The 26,354-nt window shown below is 43.0% G+C and overlaps 1 protein-coding gene across 1 annotated transcript; it reads left to right on the top strand.

Moving 5' to 3' along the window:
- Nucleotides 1–10,370: 10,370 nt before the first annotated feature.
- On the top strand, nucleotides 10,371–25,260 carry GRXCR2 (glutaredoxin and cysteine rich domain containing 2; the record flags this gene model as incomplete). The annotated part of the gene is made up of 3 exons (XM_083353372.1): nucleotides 10,371–10,721; nucleotides 21,955–22,182; nucleotides 25,018–25,260. 3 exons carry the CDS (start codon nucleotides 10,371–10,373, stop codon nucleotides 25,258–25,260), a joined length of 822 nt encoding a protein of 273 aa, XP_083209498.1.
- Nucleotides 25,261–26,354: the final 1,094 nt, after the last annotated feature.

Raw genomic sequence — 26,354 nt, 5'->3', positions numbered from 1 at the left:
ACACATTTTAAATCAGGGAGAAGAGCGCAGTCTGATTATGCACCACGAGGGAGCTGTTTGCTTAAAACCACACACACACACACACACACACACAGACACGAATTATTTTGGCCTTGATTACAGTACATTGAATCAATAATTTGGCTTAGTTATTTTTTTTTCTCCTTTGGGTGCTGATCTTGTATTAGAAGCAGAGAGGAGTGTAAGATGGGGATTAAAAAAATCCCCACAACAAACCTGCCTATAAAGGCAAAGAGGTGCCACAGGGAATGGAGAATGCATTTTGTGACACACATAAAAATGAGACCCAAACACCCACTTACCTAGGAGTACATCCCACTCAACTCTCTTAAATTACTATAGAGTAGACAGATGTATGTGGGATTGCATATGTAGAGAAATGAGATGAAGTTTCAATTGCAAGAGGTATCTGTTGGGAAATGAGTGCTTTTGTTTTGAATCCAGCAACTTCCTTCTAAAGATTTCAGGAGAGAGAAGAGAACTAAAGCGAAGCCTTCATTTGAGAAGTGTAGTTCTGCTCAATAGCAATAGAAATACACTAAACTTATATACTGCTCCATAGTGCTTTACAGCCCTGTCCAAGCGGTTTACAGAGTCAGCATATTCCCTCTCCCCCCAACAATCCGGGCCCTCATTTTATGGACCTCCAAAGGCTGAGTTAACCTTGAGCTGCTCAGAATTAAACTCCTGGAGTGAGTAGTGAGTTAGCCTGCAGTACTGCATTCTAACTGTTGCACCATCACAGCTCTTGGGAAAGAAAACAGTTTGGTGGCACTGAAGACATTAAGTGTTATAAGTTATCTCTGGGATGGCTATTAAAGGAGAATTTTTGTAGCTTTTGCGACTTTGATTAAAATCTATCCTTCCCATACAGATGTTCACCTGAGCCTGAATTATACTTAGAGGTGTTCTCTTAAATAAAACAAACTGCATCAAGGGCAGCTGGGAGCTTGAATGAGGTCCTTGGCCTGAGCCAACGAAGCAGGCTCCACCCTGTGAGATCCTGACAACTCATAATGCTGTCACTTTCCATAGAAGAATAATCCTCCACACCCTTTCAGTTATTTTTTTTGATTGCTTCTTTTGGCACCTTTTTTCAGCTCTACAGTATCCTTGTTGAAGTTTAGTAACCAGCATTGTACAGGCACTGTAGTCTTCAACTTATGCTATGTCGCTTAGCAACTGTTTGAAGTTATGATGGACTCACCTTGGGGCTACTAATGACCTGGATTTCATGTTCTGATGGCTTCCCCTATGTGGTCAAATGATTGAACTCCAGGAGCTTAGCAACAGGGCCACATATACAGCTGTTTGCAGAGTCCTGAAGTCAAGTGACTGCATTTTATGAGTTTTGCTGAAAATCTGCATTTCTACATTTTTCAGCAAAACTGTGCCCAGATTGATCCATTGGTTCACTTTTTGGCCATGGTATTTACTTAACAATAGCCACAAAAGGGTCATAATTTGAGTTGGTCATGTGAACAACCTGTTTTACAACCGCCCTGATATTTGATAGGCAAGGTCCATTATGGTTTAAGTCAAAGACTACCTGTATTTATATATATAATCCAATATTGCCTTCATGGTGTACATAGTGTTATATTAAAGCATTAGGATAATGACTGTTGCCTACTGTTCTTTATGATATCAAGGATGGAAATTGAAACCTACATGGTGTCAACATTTTTCTTAAGCATCACTATCCCAAATTCCTTTCCTGATTGGTCAGTCCCTGCTCACACCTATAAGAACAACTGAGGAGATTTTGCTGTAATATGCCTCACTTAATACCTGTTTATGTTGAAACAAATGAAAAGAAGAACTATTTAATTTAATTTAATTTAACAATTTAATTTGTATACCGCCCTTCTCCTGAAGGACTCAGGGCGGTGAACAGGGCAATACATAATAAAAAACAGGATACAAAAATTAAAAAGTGATTAAACAACTATGCCCGTAGTAATTGATACATATTAAAAATTAAAACTAATTATAAAAAACCCAACCCCATCCCGTCAGACCAGGCCAGCTTGTTCAAAAAAGAAGGTTTTGAGATCGCGCCGGAAGGAGCGAAGGTCGGGGGCCATCCGGAGCTCAACCAGTAGATGGTTCCATAGGTCTGGCGTGCCCACAGAGAACGCTCTCCCCCTGGGGGGCCACCAATTGGCATTCTTTGATTGGAGGCACCCTGAGAAGGCCCTCCCTGTGGGAGTGCACAGGACGAAGGGAGCTTGATGCTGGCAGCAGGTGTTCCCTCAAATATCCCGGACCCTCGCTATTTAGGGCTTTATAGGTCATCACCAGCACCTTGAATCTCACCCAAAGGGCAACCGGAAGCCAATGCAGCTCGCGGAGTAGAGGTGTTACATGGGAGTATCGGGAGACCCCCATCACGACTCGCGCGGCTGTATTCTGCACCAGCTGAAGCCTCCGGGTGGTCCTCAAGGGCAGCCCCATGTAGAGAGCGTTGCAGTAGTCTAAATGGGAGGTCACGAGCGCATGAGTGACTGTGCGTAGGGCATCTCGGTCCAGGTAGGATTGCAACTGGCGCACCAGGCGAACCTGGGCAAAAGCCCCCCTGGTCACGGCTCCTATATGGTCTTCAAAAGTGAGCTGTGAATCCAGGAGGATGCCCAAGTTGTGAGCCCTATCAACGGGGGGTAACACCTCACCCCCCATCGTTAGAGATGGAATAGTCTGGTTGACCCGAGATGACAGTATGCACAGCCACTCAGTCTTGAGACGAAGCCTGTTTCTCCCCATCCAGACCCGGACCGCTTCCAGGCAACGGGACATCACGGTGAGGGCATCACTGGGTTTTTTATTGTTCTCAGGGTTTTATTTAATCTTTTTTAATTTGTTTTAACGTTTGTATTGACTCTCTTTTAAATGCCCTGTAAACCGCCCTGAGTCCTTCAGGAAAGGGCGGTATATAAATCTAACTAAATAAAATAAATAAAATCTCAGGAGAGTACATACTGTAAAGGCAGGCTAAAAGTTCATTAAAGCAACAGAATTAATCATATTTTTTTAAAAAGACATTAAGGTCCTATCAGCCCCTTGAGGTAGTCCAGACAAGAAATGCCAAACATCATTGCTAACAGTATTATTTAGCGCATGGCATATCATACATGGACTACAATATATAAATTAACATTCCATCTAGATTAATAAAACACCATAAAATATAAAGGTTAAAAGGTTAAAAAGTTCTATATTCAAATACCAATATCTAGTCTATCTAACATTGAAGTGCAGCATCATTTATATTAAAAAAAACAGATATTGGACCGGTTTATGCCCTCAGCTTATAGCCAGTCATGATGTAATCGACAGTTTGACTTGGGATCCCACACTCACGCAGATGGGGAGGATACTACGCCCCATTTATACAAAGAGTCCTGACAGATGACATGTGAGGTGTAACTCCTATTCAGGATTGCCCATTGGCATTGCTGACACGGTAGTTCAAAGTCTGGTACCGTTTTTGAACGGTCATTTATATGTCTCCCTGTGTCTGAGTGTTCAACAACCCATTTGGCTTTCTATTGGGCATCGATGTTAAAGTTCTTGGGCAGGTTTTCTGCAAGTGCCAGTGGGGGTTTCCTGGATTTGAGCCTTTCAGCTCATAAATGAGGAAGATCGGGCGTACATCTGTAGGAGTGAGTTGTCCATACTTTTTCTGAAGTCTCTCACTAATGCATCTTGTCTTCATAAGGCTGGTGGTGCTATATGGCTCAGAACAGGAAGCCGGCAAGTCGGAGGAGTTTTAATACAACCACTTATAATCCTCATGGTGTCGTTAAGTCTGCCATCTAACTCACTAGTATAGCAGCTGTTAAGCCACACAGGAGCACAGTATTCTGCTGCAGAGTAGACCAACCTTAGAGTCGATACCCTGAAGGCAGCTGAAGCTCTCCATTTAGTTCCCCCTAATTTCTGGATTACATTGTTCCTAGTATTGAATTTTGCTACTCTATTCTTTAGAAATAACTCACAGGAGAGAGTCCGGTCCAGCGTTACTCCAAGGTACTTTGAATGGAGATCATAGGAGAAGAAATTGCTGTTAAAGTAGACCTTCAGGACGTCATATGCTAGTTTGTTGTTCAGGTGGAAGCATGTAGTTACTGTTTTGCTGGTGCTAGACGCGAGCCTCCAGTCAGTGAAGAATTTTCCCAAGAGTTTAAGATCTTTGGACATGAGTCTGTCAGTCACCTCCATGTGTTTTTCTTGTATTGCCATGGCCAGAGTGGCACACACTCTTTGTGTCCCCTATCTGGCCTATCTGATATGTATAAGTTGAATAGCGTATGTGCCATTACTGACCCTTGTGGGGAGGCTGCTGTTTAATCTTCTTACTTTACTTTTCTAACACTATCTTTATTGTAAGATAACAGAATCTTGCAGATCTGAAAGCACTTCACCCTCCTTTCTTTGTACATTCTAGAAAACTAGAGAAGGTCCCCTATGAAATGCTTCCTGTGCCCCTTTTCCTTCTGTGGGTTGGGATACCTTTTGCATGATGGTTGTCGAGGATGTGGCTCTTCCTCCTGTCTCTCAAGATCATTCTCACACACTATTACAGAGCCTAATAAAAATGATTGTTAAACATATGCTCGCCCACTCCAAGATAATGGAATGTCCTTACTCAGGGCTTTTTTCCTCATAGAATGCTCAGAATGGCGTTCCGGCACCTTTTTTTGGATGGAACCTTGTAGGGTAGGCAAGGAGGGTTGTATGACATGTGTGAGTTCCGGCACCTTTTTCTTTTACAAAAAAAGCACTGTCCTTACTAATTCTCTTGGGAAGTTGAAGTCAGGAAAAAAGCTTCTCAGAATGCTCCTAGAGGATTGAGCAGCCTTCCTGAAAAGCTAGATTAGCACACAATAATTGTTCCCTTTTGGAAACAAGTTAACCATGGAGTTCTTTGAGAAGGCTTTCTATATTTATTTTATTGAGGAATATCATACATATGTATTTATACTGTTGTAATTGTTTTTTTTTAATTTGTTAACTATTGTATTATTGTAGACAATTTATGTTTATACATTTTTAACAATCCTTTTAGGGTATATGTTTGTCATTTCCTCATGGCAATTGAGAACTCTAATTAAATTCACAAGCACTAGTCTGAATGTAATAAGACTGATTTCTTCATTCCAAAGAAAAACTAATTACATTTTTTTGATTAAATCACATAGACCCATACCTACATTTGAGTCTTTGTAACCTCTTTAGCATTCTTCGTCATTGTTGGGAAAAAACTCAATTTTTGAGTTTCTTGTTCTGAGTGCATTTCTTCAAGAGAAACCTGTTGGAAAGCATATTTTGCTAATGGTCAGAACAAAATCCTAAATGTGTGAGACTATTCAGTCTCTTCCTCTCCCCCCCACATGGTAGAGCAGTGGTCCCCAACCTTTCCAGCTTTGTGGCCCGGTGGGGGAGGGGAGAGGAGATGGTTCCATGGAGCTTCAAATGGAGCTTCGTGTGCATGTGGGAGTGCCTGCCACTCGCACAAATGGAGCTGTGTATGTGTGCTTGCCCACCACTTGCGCAGCCCACTTGTGAACGGGCCATGACTCCAGGGCTTGGGGACTCCTGTGGTAGAGTACCACACAAAGTGTAAATCTGAAGTGATTGCAGATAAAGAGTGTTGGTATCCATACATAATTTAAGAAATATCATTTGCTTCCATAAAGTCAAAATGTTCATCATGTTGTCCCCTGCCAGGCCCAAAGAACTAAGAATGACACATGGATTTACTTTTGAGTAGTTTATTTAGCGTTGCTCGCTATAGACAGAAAAGTTGCCAGGCTAAATGAACTATCTGCAACTATCACGTAACTGTGAATTGCTAGGAGGATCCACCTTCACCCTCTTCCTGCATATCAAACATTCCATGCCCTCCCTTCTGTGACTCCAGATTACATGCCACCTCATGCCCTGGGATGGCTTCTGTTTTCTCTCTTTTATAGAATTACATTTGAACATTTTGGAGATCCAGATCATCACATTTCAGGTATTTAAGAAGTATTGCCTTTATTAATAATATTCTATTGTGGCCTATAATGGGTTCATCATAGCTTCCCACCACAGTTATCAGCAAAGTTTTATCTCTTATCAAAGAACTATAAATCTGAGGATTCCTTAATTCATGGATTTGAAAAGGGCTGTCTTTTTTAACCCTTGTAAAGAAAAGTCCAATATCAAATTACACATTTCTTTAAAAGTTTCCCTGAAGAAAAATTAGTTTAGTCACACGGAATTCAAGTGGAAGAAAGTCCTCTATTCATTTATTGTTAGTCCCTCTAAATTTGCCAAATAAAAATAAAGCTTGAAAGAAGCTTTGTTTGAAACTTTAGCAACTGCCTGATCAGATCTAGCTTGTATAGTATTGATGAATTAGCATCTGCATGAACAGATATACAAATCTGAGTTGTGGTGTAGTATGGGTCCTGATTATTCAGGAAAATATAGACTGGATTAGCTCCTAATTAAATATTTTAGAATTTAATATAACTTAGTATACATTGGACAATACTAGTATTTCAGGCTGATGAGCAGGATATAAATGTGATGAGTGGAAGGATGGATGGCCTACTTATCAGGATGCCATAACTGGTTGCTTTTCTGTCTTGGTATTTGTTCAATAAAAGATATAAATATATTTATCTCTGCATAATATGTGAAACAGGATTGGCAGTGACAAAACTTTCAGAATGCCAATTTGGCATTTCAGAATTGTTTTTTTAAAAAGTGGAAAGTAATCACCCCTACAGAACTAAGAAATACCTCCTACTTTATATGAACTTGCCACACCTGCAACAGCACCAGGAAAATATGTTTTTATTATCAATATATGAGGACAAACTTTTAATTAAAAGTGTTAAATGGACGTTCTCACAGTGTTACAGTAATGCTTATTTTGTTCTTTTCCAATGTGTTCCAAGACTTTGAACAACATGTCCCCATGATAAATCATGAAAAAAGGATAATAGTCACAGAGAGGACATTTTCAAAATACACTACAGTAGGCAGTTGTTGTGGGCAAGTCAACAGCCCAGTTTTCTTGAAGTGAATCACAACTCTTAAGCTCTGAATATGTTGAGAGACGTGCAAGGAACTCCAATGTAACTGGATTCAGTGCCAGGAACACTTTGCTTCTGTCAGAAATTGCTATAGTGCTAAATTATCTTGCAATACTGGTGTGCTGTGGGAAGAGAATATTTCACTCCCATTTAAAGAGGTCCTAGGCAATCACAGGACAACACAACTGACTTTTACATCTGGATAAAAATTATGGTTCAGTTTGTTGTGCATTCAAAAAGTGTATCTCTAGATAAAATGTGATGATCTCTCTCTCCATCTGTCTTTCTTTTCTAGAGTTCTCTTCCAACAAACGTGTTTCATTGACTGGATATTTAAAGACCTAGCACCAGGCTGTGGAAAGCTACTTATAAAATTAAATACATAGATCAGGGGTCTTCAAATGTGGCCCTTTTATGACTTGTGGACTTTAACTAACAGAATTCCTCAGCCAGGCATGCTGCCTGAGGAATTCTGGGAGTTGAAGTCCACAAGTCATAAAAGGGCCAAGTTTGAAGACCCCTGGCATAGATTATGTTGCTAATACATTCCATTGTGGAGTGTTTGTCACATCCATGATCTGAGTAATCTAGATTTTTTAGGGCACTAGTCACTTGTGACTTTTTAATAACACCAATCCACAGTCTGCTAAGGTAGGAGTAGATAAGTGAAGACTACATACTTGTCAGTTTTGGTTGCAGTGCTGCAATTGAGTGGTTTTCCATCAAAATGACTACGGTGATTTTTACTGTTTGAGGTAAAAAAAAAGAATAAAATAACTGTTTCATCCTTATAATATAATCAAAACATTTAATAAACAGAGTAAGTGCAGCTCTGACATGTGAAAGCTTCCCTGCTCCTTTACAAAATCAAATTCAGGGTTCATGGGCAGGGGTTTTAGAAAACATTATTTTTGGTTCGGGGAACACTAGTCTTCTGAACTCAGATAGCATTAAGTGAAACAATTTGGAGATAGACTTGAATTACAAAACGAATAAGGTAGGAAATCTCTAGCCAGAGACATCTCAAAAGCTATACCACATAAGGTTTTTCTATGGAAATGCTGAAAAAAATGCAAAATATTCTGCATACATTTTTATGCACCCAGCAACTTAATTATTGGAATATATTTTAGCTATGCTTTTTTTTAAAAAAATATTCCCAATGCCTTCCAGTAAAGAGAAAGTTATTTTGCTATTTTTAAATGTTAAATTTAATGTCCGATATCACTTAATGTATCATGTTCTCAACTTACAAGCATTCATTTAGTGACCATTTGAAGTTACAATGGCCCTGAAAAAGTGACTCATGACCAATTTTCACACTTAGAGAGCTGTGATGATGCAGTGGTTAGAATGAAATATTGCAGGCTAACTCTGCCCACACACCAGGAGTTCGAAATACAGATTTTTTTTTACATAACTTTTGAAGGGAAGAAGTATTTGGACTCAGTGTAAAGTAATATCACTATCATGTAATAGAAGACAGAAAGAAGAAAGCATATATAGCATTTCTACCTTTCAGAAAATCTGAGCAATCTTTTTTTATCAGTTCTGCAGTAACAGTTTATGTAGGATGCTAGTTACAAGGTATTACAAATTATAGATCTAAAAATAATTGCTTATTCTCCTACCAATAAATAAGTGTTCTATGGGCATATTCTTTTTTGTTTTCATGGAAAATTGGCAGGAAACAAGGGATGTCACTTACTTGTATCTTCCAAATTTACAATTAATCTTAAAAAGAAAAAGATTACATCATACTGATCCTTATGAATAATTTCCAAAATTTTGGAAACTAATTTAGGGGTTCTTGACTGAAAGTTGAGGCAGAAATAATATATTTTAGGAGGAGTCTTGACCTACTTATTATTTCCAACACTACCCTGGGATATTTCCAAAAAGATAAGTGTGAGGAATATTATTCTCTTCAAGATTATGGCTTGAAATGAAAACATGGGATTCTTATTCATCCATGTGTAGGTGTCGCATTAAAAAGGCAGGAAACTAGAGCATTTGCCAGTGAGTGAAAGAGGTTATATAAAAATGTCCTAAAATAGAAACATAGATTTGAGGGTGGGTTGTTACACTTATGGAACTGCTGCTTGTTGAGTGTAAATAATTAAAAGCGGCAGAACACTTGTTTTATGCATGTGAAAATCTAATCTTTTACAGAAAAGAGGGGAAAAACTCTACCATCCTAAAGATTAGTGGAATACGCCCACAGAACTGTGTCCATTTGAGCAATGGCTCTACTGGCAGGCAGAAAATGAAAGCTATCTCATCTGGCAAAGATTGATGGTACAGCATCCCAAAGCTAGGTTATTCCCCTCAGAATGATGCATTTGGCTTCCAGGCCACCCACCTTTTGTACATGGAATGGAAGAATGTGTCAACTTGTCCTTTGCTTCAGAGAGAAAAATGATCTTAGGTTAGCCCTACTCTGGAAGGAGTGGAGTGGATGAATTCAGCTCAAAGAGCTACTGCCTTCAAGTATAGCTCTGTTTTCCTATTGCTTGCCATTATCAGCGGCCATAATTAGGGGATGCATTAAGATAGATATTGGGAAGCAGGCATTCAAAGCTCACCCTGTGGAAGAACCTCTGGATGCTAGCTTCATGAAGCTCCACCTACTCTGTGCTTTTCAGTATTGAGAAAGAGATGAGATGAGTAAAGCCAGCTCAGAGAACCAGTTATGGTAGCACTCCCATCTTTTAATCCTGGCTCTCGGGAAAATCTACCTTTCCCCCCCCCCCACTATCAGCTGCCACTTGGAGATTCATGGAAAAAAATGAGGTAGAACTATAAATTAAATTACTATTGCTCCCCCTATAAACAGCTATAATGCAGTCCATAGTCAGTTAGGATTTGATTCTGTTACATCTAAGGGGACTTAATTACTCCTTGGGTAAAACTGGAGGATTATTTGTAGCAATGAATTGTTTAGTGTTGACACACACACACACACACACACACACACACACACACACCTAGGGCCCAGTCCCCTGAGTTAATTCCTCTTTCTGTTTCCTTGCATTCTTGCAGCAATGATTTTTTTGTGTGATGCTCTATCAATGTTTAATCTCGAGGTGTCCTTTTAAGCTGTAATGTGAGAGGGCCCACAGAGCTTTTGAATTATATATTGCCTAAGTCTTTTTATTTATTTATTTGTTTATTTTCCTCTCTCTGTTTGTTCATTTAGATGCCTTAGAAGCTATCCCTGCTGGACAAATTCCTAGGAATTTCTGTGAAAAACTAATCTCTATGGATGAGTCCCAGAAGAAATTCAACCAGAAGCACGATACAAGATCCCGAAAAGTAAGATTCAAAATTTCCTCAGCCTACAGTGGTCGAGTCTTAAAACAAGTGTATGAAGATGGACGAGAGCTTGAAATCCCAGCAGAAGACTGCTCTCATAGTTGTCAGTCCTGGAATTCTGAACCCCGAGACAATTTATTGGGGATTAGAGAAAACCCAGAACACAGCTTTTGTCCATCAGCTAAACTGAATGCCCAGAGGATCAGTGTATTCAGAGAAGGGAACAAATACACCCTCACAAGTAGCTCTTCCCTTCTAAATGACTACAAGGCTGATGGTTATAAGGTAAGTAATGTTGTAGTAAGTAATATTTAATAAAATGTAATAAAACATTAATTTGGTAATGTATTAGTAAGTAATGTTTAGTCATGTTTAGTAATACGTTATTTGAATGAAATATTAATCATTTGCTTCAGTTATATGTTCTTTATATATTCATAGCAGCACGGTGGCTCCTGAGGTTAGGATGCTTGGCACTTTTGCATTTGAGACCCGGTTACTGCTGTGTAATGGGGTGAGCTCCCGTCACATGCTCCAGCTCCTGCTGACCCAGCAGTTTGAAAGCAGGCAACTACAAATAGAGAGATGGATACCACTTTGGTGGGCAACTTAACAGGGACATGAAAGGAGACCCCATCTGGGCATCCCCTGGGCAACAATGATGTCACCGTTCAATCCTTTCAACCCATAAACACTTTGGAGATCCTGACATGAATGTAGTAGTAGTTATATAAATAGCCTAATGCCCTAACCTCATATTCGTACTACTGAACTGATAATTCTTTGAAAATGTAGGGATGTTTTACAATGATAAGATTTGGAATTTAGTAGGCTAAGTAGTATCCAAACAGGTTCCTGGAGTTTGATTCTGATAATTCTGTCGAATCAAATGTTTGTATATTTCACTATAGTATTTCAGTGTCTATTCATTTTTGAAACTTGTAACGCTTCAGATCAAAATGGATCTACTGGCTATATGTGGTGGTTCAAAACCTTCTGTTTTATTCTGAGAATGCAAAAACAAAATGATCATAAGCTCTAAGATGGCGGCGCCTGGAATGGCTGCGGCTGCATTGGCTCTTGAAGGCAAATAGTTTTGGGAGGGATAGTAAGGGCTATAGGTTTAGGTTTATGTTTGGTTCGAATTGACGAGGACTCAGAGTGGTTAACACTGAACGAGTTTATTGAATACACAAAGTCAACTGTCAAATGTCAAATGTTGCAACCCTTTTATAGAGAAAGCGTTTGAACTGTAACCAATACAAACAGTCTGTTTTCCCGCTCCTTGGTTGTGGCGTCCAATGATTGCACCTTATTTTCCCGCTTTAAACCTTGCAAAGCTGCACTGTGTTTGCAATCTCTTTCATGGCTTATTGCTAACTATTTACATACACAACACCCCTTACCCCCCAGTTGGTGTCATTTCTTTACAAAATCCATTAGGTATTTTGGTGGCCTATGTATTCTAGAAGGGTATCTGTTACTTTGGCTGCTAGGGACCCTTCTTCCTGGTTGACTGCTTGGCTGCTGGTTACTATGCTGGTTACTACTAGACCTGGGCTCAGGGTTACTGGCTTCAGATGTACTGCCTTGTGTATTAGGTTGTGTTTGGGATTCAGTTGTCACTGGCCTACTTCGCAGGGGTATTTCCCAATCAATTGGACTGAATTGTTGTTGATGGGCATCAGGAAATATGTCATCTTGCCCAACCACTACACCACTTTCTGGCCTAATGTTATCTGTACTGTTTGCCCTAACTGAGCTTTGGTCCCCCTCAGCTGGCACACACCCACTAGATCTTTTCCTCAGCTGGTCTATGTGTCTTTTACAGACCCTATTCCCTTCCCCCTCAATGATGTATGATAGGGGACCTAAGATTTCAGTTACCACCCCAGGAATCCATTTATCCCTTTGGGCGTAGTTCCTGGCCCAAATCAAGTCCCCCACTTCAAATGTTCTGTTAGGAATGTCTAATTCAATGTTTGGTTGGAGTCTGTCAGGGTGTAGTCTGTCCAACTTGGTCAAGATTTTTCTTCCCCACCTCATTTCAGCTGGACTTTTCCCTGTAGCCGAACAAGGGGTTGTGTGTTGAGCCAACAAGAACTCAGCTAGTCTCTGATGCCAGTCACCTCGAATGATTCTTTTAAGCGCGTCCTTCGTGGTCCTCACGTTCCTTTCAGCCAATCCGTTGGTGGAGGGGTGGAAGGGTGCAGAAGTCTTATGCTTAATCGAGTTGGCCTTGAGGAAATCCTGAAATTCAATAGATGTGAATTGTGGCCCGTTATCAGACACTATTAAATCCGGCAACCCATGAGTGGCAAAGAGGCCCCTTAATGCCTGTATTGTTCTGCCTGCCGTTACTGAACTGACCGGTACTACTTCTAGCCATCTAGAGTAGCTGTCGACCACTACAAGGAACGTTAACCCCTGGAAAGGTCCAGCGAAGTCAATATGAATCCTGGACCAAGGATTCCTAGCTAGCTCCCATTTATGTGTGCGGATGTGTTGTTGTTCAGGCCTGGAACGTTGGCACAGATGGCAATTGGCAACGCATTCCTCAATGTCTTGGTCCAATCCTGGCCACCACAAGTGACTCCTAGCCAGGGCCTTCATCCTTACTATTCCGGGGTGTCCCTCATGCAATTCAAATAGAATAGCTGATTTGTGGATTCCTGGAATTACTACACGAGTTCCCCAAAGTAAGCAACCCATATGAACTGATAGTTCATCCTTCCTTCGGAAAAATGGACTGTATTTTACGTCCGGGTTGGCGTTGGGCCAACCGCTCATGACCCAGGCCATTACTCTCCTTAAGATGAGGTCCTTATTGGTTGCCTCAGCTATGTCTTTAGCAGTTAGGGGCAGATCAGGAATATCTTGTAGGGACATTACTTGTCCCACTGGGGCAGGGTCCTCCTCTGTTGTGCTAAGGGGCAATCTGCTAAGAGCGTCTGCATGACCCATGTCCTTACCTGGTCGGTATTGGAGGGAAAATGAATATGCTGAGAGGAAAATGGACCATCTCAGCATCCTGGGAGACATAATTTGGGGAGTCTGTTTATCTGTGGTAAACAGTCCCAGCAGGGGTTTGTGGTCTGTCAGTATTGTAAAGTTCCTGCCATACAGGTAGTCGTGGAACTTTTTAACTCCTGCCACTATGGCTAAAGCTTCCCGGTCAATTTGAGCATAGTTCCGCTCTGCCTTGGTTAGTGTGCGGGAGTAGTAAGCAATGGGTCTTTGCATTCCCTGGGTGTCTAAATGGCTGATTACTGCCCCAACGCCATAAGGCGAAGCATCGCACGCCAGGTAGATTGGTCTGTTTTCTATAAAGTGGGTTACAGTTGAGCTACTGGAAAGGATATCTTTTAAGGTCTGGAAACTCGCTTTGTGCTTGTCTTGCCAATGCCAAGGGGTCTTCTTATCTAAAAGCCTGTGCAGTGGTTCTGCAATGGCAGCCTTATGTGGCACAAAAGTGTGATAAAAATTTACCAAGCCTAGGAAGGCCTGTAGCTCAGCCTTGTTCCTTGGTTCAGGCGCCCCTTTTATTGCTTTAATTTTTTCAGGGGTAGGGTGGACTCCGCTTTTGTCAATCCTGAACCCCAAAAAATCAGTGGACTTAACCCCTATGCTACATTTTTCCTTTTTTAATTTTAATCCAGCCTTTCTAAATCTACCCAGTACCTGTTCCAGTCGCTCTACTAACATTCCTTCATCTTTTCCAGCTATTAGGACATCATCAAAGTAAGGGCATACTCCAGGTATGCCCTTTAAGGTCCTCTCCATCACTTCTTGGAAGATGCCTGGAGCAGCTGCAATTCCAAATTGCAGTCTGTGGACTCGGAACGCCCCCTTGTGGGTAACAATTGTCTGTGCCTCTGCAGCCTCTTTGGAAACAGTCAACTGTAAGTACGCATGCGCCAAGTCGAGCTTGGCGAAGATGGCGGCGTCCTGGATCGTGGCGAGGACCTGCTTCACCGTCGGGACCGGGTAAGCATGCTTTTTCATTCCAATGTTGAGGGTCGCTTTATAGTCGGCGCAGATCCTCACATCCCCATTGGGTTTGAGGGGTGTGACGATCGGCGTCTCCCACAAACCGCCCTCAACGGGTTCTAAAACTCCGAGGCCTACAAGCCGGTCGAGCTCGGCCTCGATTTTTTCTTTTAAGGCAAAAGGTACCCTCCGGGCCTTTAGCCTGATTGGGTTTACTGAGGGGTCTAGGTTAAAATTAATGGGGGGCCCTTTGTACTTGCCTAGAGATCCATCGAATACGTCTGCAAATTCTTTGCAGACGGATTCGAGGGTCTTATTTCTGATCACTGAATTTATTCCCCCTATCCAAATTCCCAGGGCAGGAAACCAATTAAGCCCTATTAAGCTGGTCCTATTCCCCTCCGTAACTATCAAATCTAAGACCCCCTTAAACCCCTTAAAGTTTACTCTAAGGCTGGTCTTTCCTTTTACGATTATTGGACTTTTTTGGAAGTCCATTAATTGAATATTTGTTGGACTAAGTGGAATTCTTTTTCCACTTAGTTGTTCGATTTTCTCAAGGGTTTCAGTGGAAATTATCGACACTGAAGCCCCTGAGTCGATTTCCATTCTGCAAGGGACCCCTTGCAGAAGGACTGTAATTTTTAATTTTCCGTCCGGAAAATTGTGCCCCCTTCCCTGCCGTCTCCGATTGACTCGGGCCACCTCCCTTAGGTTTGGAAATTTCGCCCGGGATCTAGGGGTCTCCTTGCCACTAGCATTGGGGGTTACCTTACCCTCTGGCCACACATCGACTTCATTCAGACGGGAGTCCCGAACGCGGTTTCTGCAGATGGCCTGGATGTGGCCGGTCTTGCCGCAAGCCCTGCACTTGGCGGTGCGGAATCGGCAGGAAGCGCGGGGATGGTTGCCGCCACAGCTGCCACATCGGTTCTGGGTGTCGTTGTCGCGCGGTCTGGTTGCGGTGTCCCGCCACGGTCGTTGTGCCCCGGTCGGTGGTCTTTGCGGTGTTGCGGGTTGTTGCCGGCGGCCTGGTTCAGGCCCCTCGCTTCTAAGTTGTCTGGGTGCCATCTTTCCAAATCGCCTGGAGACTTCGGCGATCTCTTCCTCCCACTGCTGATCCACCTCCCCGCAGTCCACATAGCCCTCTTGGTTAATTTCAGGTGCTGTCGCCATGCTACTGCGGGGGGGGTCGCGATACCCGGTTGACTCATACGTTAGGAGTTCGTCGAGCACTTCCTGTAAATCGCCGGTAGGTTTGGCGATTATTCTATTTTGTAATTGTTCATCGCGTAAGCCCAGCACGACTCTGTCCCGAATCCTAATTTCTAAATTATCGTATTTGCAACGTACTGCGGCTTCCCTGACGGCAGCGACGAATTTCTGTATGGACTCCCCCGGTCTCTGATTTCTCTTCTCGAAGATGCGCCGCCAAAAAAGTTCGGACCTTCGGGGAGTAAAGTGAACCTTTAGTTTTGCAAGGAGGTCGGCATAGGGCACGCTGGAGACTGGTTGTGGCTGGCACAGCCCGACAGCGACTCTGTAGACCGGTGTGCCGCAAATTGTCAAAAGTGCCGCCGCTTTTTTTCGGTCGTCAGTGATTCCGTTCACTAACAGGAATCCTTCGACCTGACCAATGTATTCTTCCCAATCTTCGGGGAAGTTAGGGTCAAATTCCTTCAGTGACCCGATTTGCGCCATTCGGAGAATTTTTTTTCCTATTCTGCCGCGGCCGCTCGGTTGACTGTGACTCGCTCTGACTTTGCCGCCTTCACGACAATTCTTCCTAATCTCTGGTCTTCTGTCAATCCCACCTTCGTCGCCAGTTGTTTGGTTCGAATTGACGAGGACTCAGAGTGGTTAACACTGAACGAGTTTATTGAATACACAAAGTCAACTGTCAAATGTCAAATGTTGCAACCCTTTTATAGAGAAAGCGTTTGAACTGTAACCAATACAAACAGTCTGTTTTCCCGCTCCTTGGTTGTGGCGTCCAATGATTGCACCTTATTTTCCCGCTTTAAACCTTGCAAAGCTGCACTGTGTTTGCAATCTCTTTCATGGCTTATTGCTAACTATTTACATACACAACAGTTTAGGTTTAGGTTTTATTTAATTTGTATACCGCCCTTCTCCCTAGGGACTCAGGGCGGTTCACAGGGCATATATAAATAACAATACAAAAGTTAAAAAAAGATTAAACCAATGCCCAGTTAAAAATAATAATACAATTCTAAAACAACAATTTAAAACCCATAATCCTCCATCAGGCCAGACCAGCTAATTCAAATAAGTGGGTCTTCAGGCCACGACGGAAAGTTCGGAGGTCTGATGCCATCCGGAGCTCCACCGGCAGTTGGTTCCATAATGCCGGGGCGCCCACAGAGAAGGCTCTCCCCCTGGGGGCCACCAGTTGGCATTCCCTGACTGGAGGCACCCTGAGGAGGCCCTCTCTGTGGGAACGCACAGGGTGGAGGGGAGTTGACGCTGGCAGCAGGTGGTCTCCGAGGTAACCCGGACCCATGCCATGTAAGGACTTAAAGATCATAACCAAAACCTTGAACCTCACCCGGAAGACAACTGGTAACCAATGCAGCTCGCGGAGCAAAGGTGTAACATGGGAGTACCGGGAAACTCCCAAGACAACTCTCGCGGGCGCATTCTGTACCAGTTGGAGCCTCCGAGTGGTCTTCAAGGGAAGCCCCATGTAGAGAGCATTACAGTAGTCAAGGCGAGAGGTCACGAGCGCATGAGTGACTGTACACAGGGCATCCCAGTCCAGATAGGGCCGCAACTGGCGCACCAGGCGAACCTGGGCGAAAGCCCCCCTAGTCACGGCCACTATATGATCTTCCAAGGTAAGCCGTGAATCTAGGAGGACTCCCAAGTTGCGAGCCCTATCCACGGGGCGTAAGAGCTCACCCCCCATAGAAAGAGATGGAACATTTTGAATGTCCCGGGATGCCGGAATGTACAGCCACTCAGTCTTGTCAGGGTTGAGTTGAAGTCTGTTCCTCCCCATCCAGACCCGAACCGCCTCCAGGCAACGGGACATCACAGCGAGGGCATCACTGGGGTGGTTTGGGGTCGAAAAGAAAAGTTGGGTGTCATCGGCATATTGATGATACCCAACTCCAAAACCACGAATGATCTCACCCAGCGGTTTCATATAGATGTTGAACAGGAGAGGCGAGAGAACCGACCCCTGAGGAACTCCACAAACGAGAGACCTAGGGGCCGATCTCTGCCCCCCTGCTAACACCGACTGCGAGCGTCCCAGGAGATAGGAGGAGAACCACTGAAGAACTGTGCCTCCCACTCCCAATACCCTGAGACGCCGCAGCAAGATACCATGGTCGATGGTATCGAAAGCCGCTGAGAGGTCTAATAGGACTAGGACAGAGGAATATCCCCTGTCCCGAGCCCTCCAGAGATCATTCACCAGAGCGACCAATGCCGTCTCCGTGCTGTACCCGGGCCTGAAACCCGATTGGTAGGGGTCCAGATAATCCGCTTCATCCAGGACCAGAGGGAGCTGATGCGCCACCACACTCTCGACAACCTTCGCAAGAAAGCGAAGGTTGGAGACTGGACGAAAGTTGTTCAAAACAGCCGGGTCCAAGGCAGGCTTCTTGAGGAGAGGTCTCACCACCGCCTCCTTCAAGATGGTGGGGAAATAGCCCTCACTCAAGGAAGCAGATATAACCGCCTGGAGCCAGCCTCGTGTCCTCTCCCTAGCTGCATAGACCAGCCAGGAAGGGCATGGGTCCAACAAACATGTGGAGGAGCTCAGCCTCCCCATAATCCTGTCCACTTCATCAGGGGTCACAGAATCAAACTCTTCCCAGGTAACGTTGACAAGACCGCCCGTGTCCTGATCGCCTGACTCTGCCCAGTTGGAGTCAAACCGGTCCGAATCCGAGCGATTTTATCCGACAGATGTTGGCTAAATTCCTCGGCACGACCCTGCAAGGGATCCTCCCTCACCTCCTGATTAAGAAGTGAGCGAGTCACCCTAAACAGGGCGGCCGGGCGATTATCTGCGGACGCGATGAGGGTGGAGAAGTAATTACACCTCGCCACCCTCATCGCTGCGAGATAAGACCTAATATAGGTTCTTAACCGCAACCGGTCGGGTTCGGATCAGCTAGACCTCCAACAGCTCTCTAGGCCCCGTTTCCGACGCTTCATCTCCCGGAGCTCCGCGGAGAACCATGGAGCTCGCTGGGATCTGCGCCGGGTCAGGGGCCGCAAGGTTACAACCCGGTCAAGTGCCTCAGTGGCTGCCCTTTCCCAGGCTTCCACTAAGGCATCCGCCGAGCTGTGAGCAATGGAGGCAGGTGGGGACCCCAGCGCCGCTTGGAATCTATCAGGATCCATTAAGCGTCTGGGGCAGTACCATCTAATTGGTTCCGCGTCCCCACGGCGGGGGGTGGCAAAACGGAAGACCAGCCGCAGGAGATGATGATCGGTCCATGACAGGCGCATAATAAATGGAGAGCCCCCACCAAGATCATCCAACCACCGTCTAGATAAAAAAATCAGGTCAAGGGTGTGGCCTCCCTCATGAGTTGGCTCTGAAATTACTTGCGTCAGGTCCATGGCCGTCATGGAATCCATGAACTCCCGAGCTAGCTCAGATGAACCTCCCAGGGATGGTAGATTGAAGTCTCCCAAAACTATAAGTTTGGGAAACTCAACCACCAAACCCGAGAGGATATCGAGCAGCTCGGGCAGGGCTGCCGCTGTGCGACTAGGCGAAATGTACACCAGCAGCAAGCCCAACTGCGCCCCAGAACCAAATCTCACAAAGAGAGACTCACACCCGACTATCTGAGAAATGGTGGTCTCCTGCGGACATAAGGTCTCCCTAATAGTAACCGCCACTCCCCCACCCCTACCATGAGCTCGTGGCCGGTGTAGCACCCGGAAGCCTGGTGGGCAGAGGTCAACCAAAGGGACCCCACCCTCTGGGCCCAACCAAGTCTCCGTGATGCAAGCCAGGTCCGCATGCTCACCCTCAACTAAATCCCTAACGAGGGGAGCTTTGTTAACCACGGACCTGGCGTTCAGGTACACCAGCCGGAGCTCAGGAGGCTGAACATCCTCACTCCCGGGATCTCGGGGAAGAAGCAGAGGGTCGGAGCGCCTCACCGCTTGCAAGTAGCGGAGACGGCCCTCCCGGTAGCGATACGGCCCCCTGTCTATCTGCCTGCTGCCATTCCCCGTCGTGGGAATTGATAATCCCACGACCCGCTCATGAGCCCCGGCGACAACGCCACCCCGTTCTCCCCCCGTGCAGTCAGACCCAAGTCTGGCCTGAACCATGGTTGATTGGCCACCCCCCATAGCCAGACAACCCCTGTCTCCCACCCCGCTCCCTAGCCCTATAAAAAATTTTGATAAAAAAATAATCAGAGGCTTTCTAGATTTACATTGACGGCCCCTGCCCCTGCCCAGCCATCTCTCAGAGACCCAAAACTCGGGCCCGTCATCGAGGTTAGAAATGTTTAAGGAGGCGGGTCGCACCCAGGAGAGGGGGGCACCCCTGAGGGCGTACAAGTCCGTGCTCGTATATTGCCGCATAAGTCTAAAAAAGTCCAGACAGTCCAGGATAGGCATCCCTTAATTGTCCATGGGAGGATTGAACATGAAGACAGATATATAGGCCACATGATCAGGAAGATTTTAATGTGTTTGAGCAACATGGTGGAACTAAGGTAACATATGACATAGGACCGACAATCTTTGCTGGCATGGCAAGTTTCTAGCTGTTTTGGAACTGTTGGTGAGACCGTTAAAAGTCGTTGGCACTGTTTGAATTTGTTCTACCAGCAGCAAGATCTGACTGCTGGCCCACTGATGGATTGTATTGCAAATCAGGGCTGTTTCCAGAGGAGGCAGAGGAGGAGAGGACCTGGAGCTTATGGAGTGAAGGAACTGGATGAGGCTGTCGGCAGGCCTAGAGGAAGGGAGTGGGGCTTTTGGAGGAGTTGGTGGCAGCAGCAGCGTGCTCCAGGGGCGAAAAGAAGCAAGGCCTCTTTAAGGAAAAGGTGGAAGAGTCAGGATCAGAAAAAGGAAAGAAGGTGAGGTTGACAGAATACAAGCGAATTTGAGGGCTAATCCACATGGAGCCCCATTTCCATCTGTCCTGTGTGCCATCGTTCACTCCCTAGAGACTAAAATGGACAATGTGAAATTTGAGTGGGCCACGAACAAGAAGTATATATCGGAGGTGGTGACCCTTTGAGAGCTGTATGCAACGAAATTTCATTTTGATGTATGCCGATTGGTGTACATTCAAAGTGACAATAAAGTTATCATCATCATTAAGAGACTGGATTTCATTGTTATTGCCTGGGATTCTTCATTCTAGTTCTGGAATTATGGAAGATTTAGATTTTAATCTTTAATTTAAAGATGGGTAACTGTTCAGTAGTGGTGGTAGCAATTCATTTAAAATTAGAAATAGGACAATTTGAACTAGTATATAGTGCCTTAAAGAATTAAATCCAGCTCTGGATGCCATTTGCAAGCACTTTTATTACAAGAAACAGAAACAGAATGTGCTACACTAAAATCCAACTGCTGAGTAAACCTGCTGAAATAATAAGAGTATAGAAGCCGACAATGAACTCTGAAGGAATAGAAATGTGAATGCAATGATTTACAAAGCATTTTATTCAAACACATTTCTTATTAGCAAAACCGACATCCATGTAGGACTTAGATAACAACGGAGAACTGTTTTTCAGCCTGAAATAGACATTTCTCATTGTAAACTTGTTGGGTTTGCATATCAGTAACCAGTGATAGTTAGGTTGGATGCCAGAGTCCAAAGTAGGAATGGGTGAACCCACAGTGTGAAGATATGGGGTCACCTTTCCTTCTACCTGTCTCTCTCATTCCCTCCCTCCCTTCTATAATATATATCAGTCAATTAAGCAGTACAGCAATGAGAAGACCTGCCACTGCATGGTGGCGCAGTGGTTAGAATGCAGTACTGAAGACTAACTCACTTCTCACTCCAGGAGTTTGATTCTGAGCAGCTCAAGGTTGACTCAGCCTTCCATCCTTCTGAGGTCGGTAAAATGAGGACCCAGATTGTTGGGGGGCAATATGCTGACTCTGTAAACCACTTAGAGAAGGCTGTAAAGCAGTATTTAAGTCTAAGTGCTATTGCTATTATTCAGCTGATTTGAAAATGTAATCCATAAATGATCCAGATAACTTTCTTTGTGCAATGAGAAAGAATGAACTTTAGTAAGGCCTTCTGACCTAGCCAATTTCCATCTTTCTTTAACTCCCATTTGAGGAGGTCAGGCTTTTTATTCAACTTGGGGAGAAGTCTGGTAGGCTGGACATGTTGGAGCTTTTGCAAATATATAAGATTTGCAAATCAGTGGGAGGACTTTCTCTTGACTTTACTGGGCAATGAAAGAAAGCAATCTGCTCTTTACCAAGTATGGGCTGGAGCTCATTAAAAAGATCATCCGTCTTTCTAAAAATTTAAACATCTACATATACCATTCCATTTCAGCATCCCCGCATTTTAGATTTTGGGAAGATTATCATCTATACCAGCAATCTAAAAATAATCCGGACACCCCTGAACAAGAAAGAGCTAATACAAAGAATCATGCAAAACAAAGGTGTTGATGATTGCTCCTTCATGCACCCTGAAGGAGGAGGAGGAAGTAGCAGCAATCAAAGCAATGAAAACATAAACAGTGATGAAACTGAGTCAGGCCACAACCAACATGTTTGGGTAAGACAATTGATTTCATTTTCTTTGGTTCAGGATTCTCCTGGATATGGCCAGAATTTCAGGTGTGACTCCATCAACATTACTTGTTAAAAACTTTGTTATCTAGACATTTTGGAAGCAAAAGAGAACTTAGAAAAAAGCGGGTGTACATACTCACAAATTACAGTAAAATAAAATTTATATAATTAAAGAGGAGCTAAGAGCTTTTAGGGCATATGAAATGTTGATGACAGTTTTGCTAGCAGAGATAAGAATTCTAGGTCAAAGGAACTCACCCCATTATCACTCCATAATTATCTCTAAGTTAACTCACCAGAATGAATAAACATGAAGATAACACCTCATATGATGTATAAACTAGTTTGTCATGTTTATCATTGATGTCACCTGTTTTGTAACTACAACAAAAACATTTTGAAATACCTGAACTTAGCCAATGCTAACAACAGAGAATCCAGAGCTATAACTTTTCCAAGAATGGTATTGCTAAAGCTCTTGGCAAGGCATGTCCTTGCCAAATCATTCCGTGTTCTCCCTGTTTGGCAGAATGAAGTCTCAATAGGCCTGTTTCTAATGCCATACACAAGCACACACAAAAAATACTGTTTGTATTTAACATGCACAAAAACACACAAATACTAGTACTTTTGGGGACAAGTATATAAGAGGTATCATTCATTGGGAAGCATATATTATGTGCTCTCTTGTTTGTCTCTTTTTCAATCTTTCTTCTCCAAGTGTCAGGAAGAGAGGAATTGTTCTCTTGCAGGAAATGGTTTCTTGTTTTCTTCCGACTTTATGCATTCACTGGAGTGAAGTCAGGTTATCCATCCCGGGGGTTGACAACAAGGCATTTGTGATTCCTCTACATCAGGGGTATCAAACTGGTGGCCTGTGGGCCGGATGCATCATGCACAGGCGACGCCCACCCTAGCTCCAGAAAGGCAAAAAAAAAGTCACAATATGTCACAATAAGTCACGTGACACGATCGAGTTTGATACTGTGCTCTAGATGGACATGAGGAATCCCACATGGATAATTAATTAAAAATTAAACATGGTCCAAATATTATGAAACCACCCAGTCTTATATTACAATAATATGGCATATTTCTCCTGTGAGATTTTGTCTAATGGTTAAGGCATGAAATTAGAAACCAGGAGACTGTGAGTTCTAGTGCTACCTTAGGCATGAAAGCTGGCTGGGTGACTTTGGGCCAGTCACTTCCTCTCAGCCCAACTCACCTCACAGGATTGTTGTTGTGAGGAAAGTAGTAGTAGGAAAGACTATTAGGTAAGCCTGCTGCCTTGAGTTAATTAAAAAAATAATAAAAGCAGGATAAAAGTAAAGAAATAAGATTCCCATGAGAATTTGAAAATTAGATTGCTGGACTTCCACAAGATACAATTTGTCAGTATTTTAATCACTGAAATCATTGGAAAAAAATAGTGCCATTCCCTTTGTTCTGGATTACATAATGATGTTGCCAATCTTTCATGAACACTGTTGAGGATGAGGTAAAAAATGGAGATGCTGACAAAATCTACATTTTTGGTAGGTTTGATTAGACTATCAATAAGCAAACAACAACAAGCATTAGAAAACATTCTGGATAAGTCATCGGGGGGGGGGGGGAGCTTGTAATAAACAAGCCCTTTTTCATTATTAGGGTGATAAGTCTTAAATATAAGGTTTCCGTCATGTGTAGGAAGCCTACAAGGACAAAATCTAGACAGGCTCCTGCTGCTGGCAAAGAGATAAAGAAAACTAATTCTTGACTATCATCTAATCTAATCTGACTTTTGCAACCTAGACATAATAACCCTAATTTCAACCACACATCAAAATCCAATTATCTTTTTTCTTGTCCTTTAACATGTACTCTAGTTTAATTTCTTTCATAAGGTTATACATACACATCTTCTGCCAAAGTGGAATTCTGAACAACTGTTTAATATGCCTACTGATAAAGCTATTGGTATAAGACACAGACACCTAATATCTCTAAACCATGAAAGTCTATGAGGATTGAGATAGAAGGTAAATGACATAAGTAAATAAATGTATCATGGCTTTGGAAAGGACCTTAGAGGTCATCTAGATCTGTTGATCTATCCTTTGAAGAATTCCCAGTGAAGGAAAACTCCGAAGACCATTATGGTAATCTGTCGCTCAAACATTCAGGAAGTTCTGCCTGATATACAGTGAGAACCTCTTTCCTTGGACTTTTAATCCTTTGGTTCTGGACCTGCCCTCTAGGGAAACAGAGAATAAATCCACTCCATCTTCTGTATGATAATCCTTTTGCCATCCTTCAAGTTAAAAATAGATGCAGCAGGGACTCTAGGAATGAACTTAGAATATAGAATAATAGAATTGGAAGGGACCTTGGAGGTCTTTTAGTCCAACCCACTGCTCAAACAGGAGACCCTATACCATTTCAGATACATAGTTGTCCAGTCGCTTTTTGAAAGCCTCCAGTGATGGAGCACCCCACAACTTCAGAGGGCAAGTCATTCCATTGGTTGATTGTTCTTTATTCATCAGTTGTTTTATTTTTTTAAAACGCTGAAAAATTGAAACAACTGGTCACAACGAAAGTCTGCAAGATGTCTCCCTTCCCTACTTCCAGCAGCAAAATCCAAACTATGTTTGAATAGTATTTAAAAGTCTGGAATGAAAACTATGCAAATCTTGTAATCTGCTCATTTTGCCAAGGGGAAAAAAATGGGGTGAGGAATAATTGCCAAAATTATTAAATCAAATCAGCAGAAAAGTAGGCTATTCAAGCCATATCTTGGGAGAACTTTTCCTGTCACTTGTTTTTCTTTTAGATAAAGGACTGTGTGAACCGATATGAAGGAATAAAAAAAAAATCTAATCAAGCCTTTGCGTTTCAGGAAGGCGATGAGGAGAGCAGCTGCTCACAGTGCAAAGGATCGGGCTCTGCTCCCTGTGCTGTGTGTCACGGAAGCAAGTTTTCAATGTTGGCTAATCGGTTTAAAGAGTCATACAGAGCTCTACGATGCCCTGCCTGTAATGAAAATGGGCAGCAGCCCTGCCAGATTTGTGTCTAGTGACTCTACCTGTTCTTTAATTTTTCTTGACTTGCTTTCTTTTGAACAGAACAGACCCCATCAAATAGTCTATGCGCATCCATCTTCTTTAGCTAGAAAGCTATCTTTTTATGGCCTGGTTGTTAAAGAGAGTCTTATCGATTGCCAGGCTTTCCACTGAATTAAAAGAGCTGCCACATGTTTCAAGACAGCTTTTCCTGATCCCAGCGAATGAAAGTCCATCCGCACTCTTGCAGTAATATAAATGTTACATAAAAAACCCTAACTTTGGCCCAGCTCATGTTCTAGGTTCCTATTGTCTTAATTTTTAAAAGAACAGATCCAGTTCAGACTTCAGTGTAACAGAAGAACAAAATGGAACTCTTGTTTTGCTACAACCAGGAGTACCAAAACATGAGAAGAAAACACGTGTCATAAATAATGGTTCTGTTTTTTAAAAAAGTATTTTATTAATTTTCTGTCATTACGATTCATTAGGGCTTAGTGAACAACGTGTTGTCTGGGTTAATTTTTGCTTAGTCATAAAAATTAACCAGGAGTACCAAAACATGAGAAGAAAACACGTGTCATAAATAATGGTTCTGTTTTTTTTTAAAGTATTTTATTAATTTTCTGTCATTACGATTCATTAGGGCTTAGAGAACGTGTTGTCTGGGTTAGTTTTTGCTTAGTCATAAACATTAAGTTCTTACTCTCTATTTTGTTTTTCCAACCATTGATACAATAAATATTCTTTATCTTCTTTTTCTTCGATTCTCAATGTGAGTCTATCCATTTCCGCACGGTCCAATATTTTCTTAATTATCGCTTCCTCCGATGATGATAATGGATTAAAATGTATTTTTGGAATCAGGCAACCTTAATAAATCTAATAAAAACAAATAAGTAAGTTCAGATAGTCCTCAACTTACAACAGTTTGCTTAGCAACTCTTCAAAGTTACAGCGGCACTGAAAAAAGTGGCTTGTGACCATTTTTTACACCCCCCACGGTCATGTGATTTACATTCTGATGCTTGGCAACTGACTCACATTTATGACAGTTGGTGTTCCAGTGATTCCCTTTTGTGACCTTCTGACAAGCCAAGTCAATGGG

This window comes from Vipera ursinii (assembly GCF_947247035.1).
Source record: "Vipera ursinii genome assembly, chromosome: 2".
In the NCBI taxonomy this organism is placed as follows: Eukaryota; Metazoa; Chordata; class Lepidosauria; order Squamata; family Viperidae; genus Vipera; species Vipera ursinii.
Note: the sequence above shows the minus strand (reverse complement) of the source record. Positions and strands in the feature narration are given on the sequence as shown.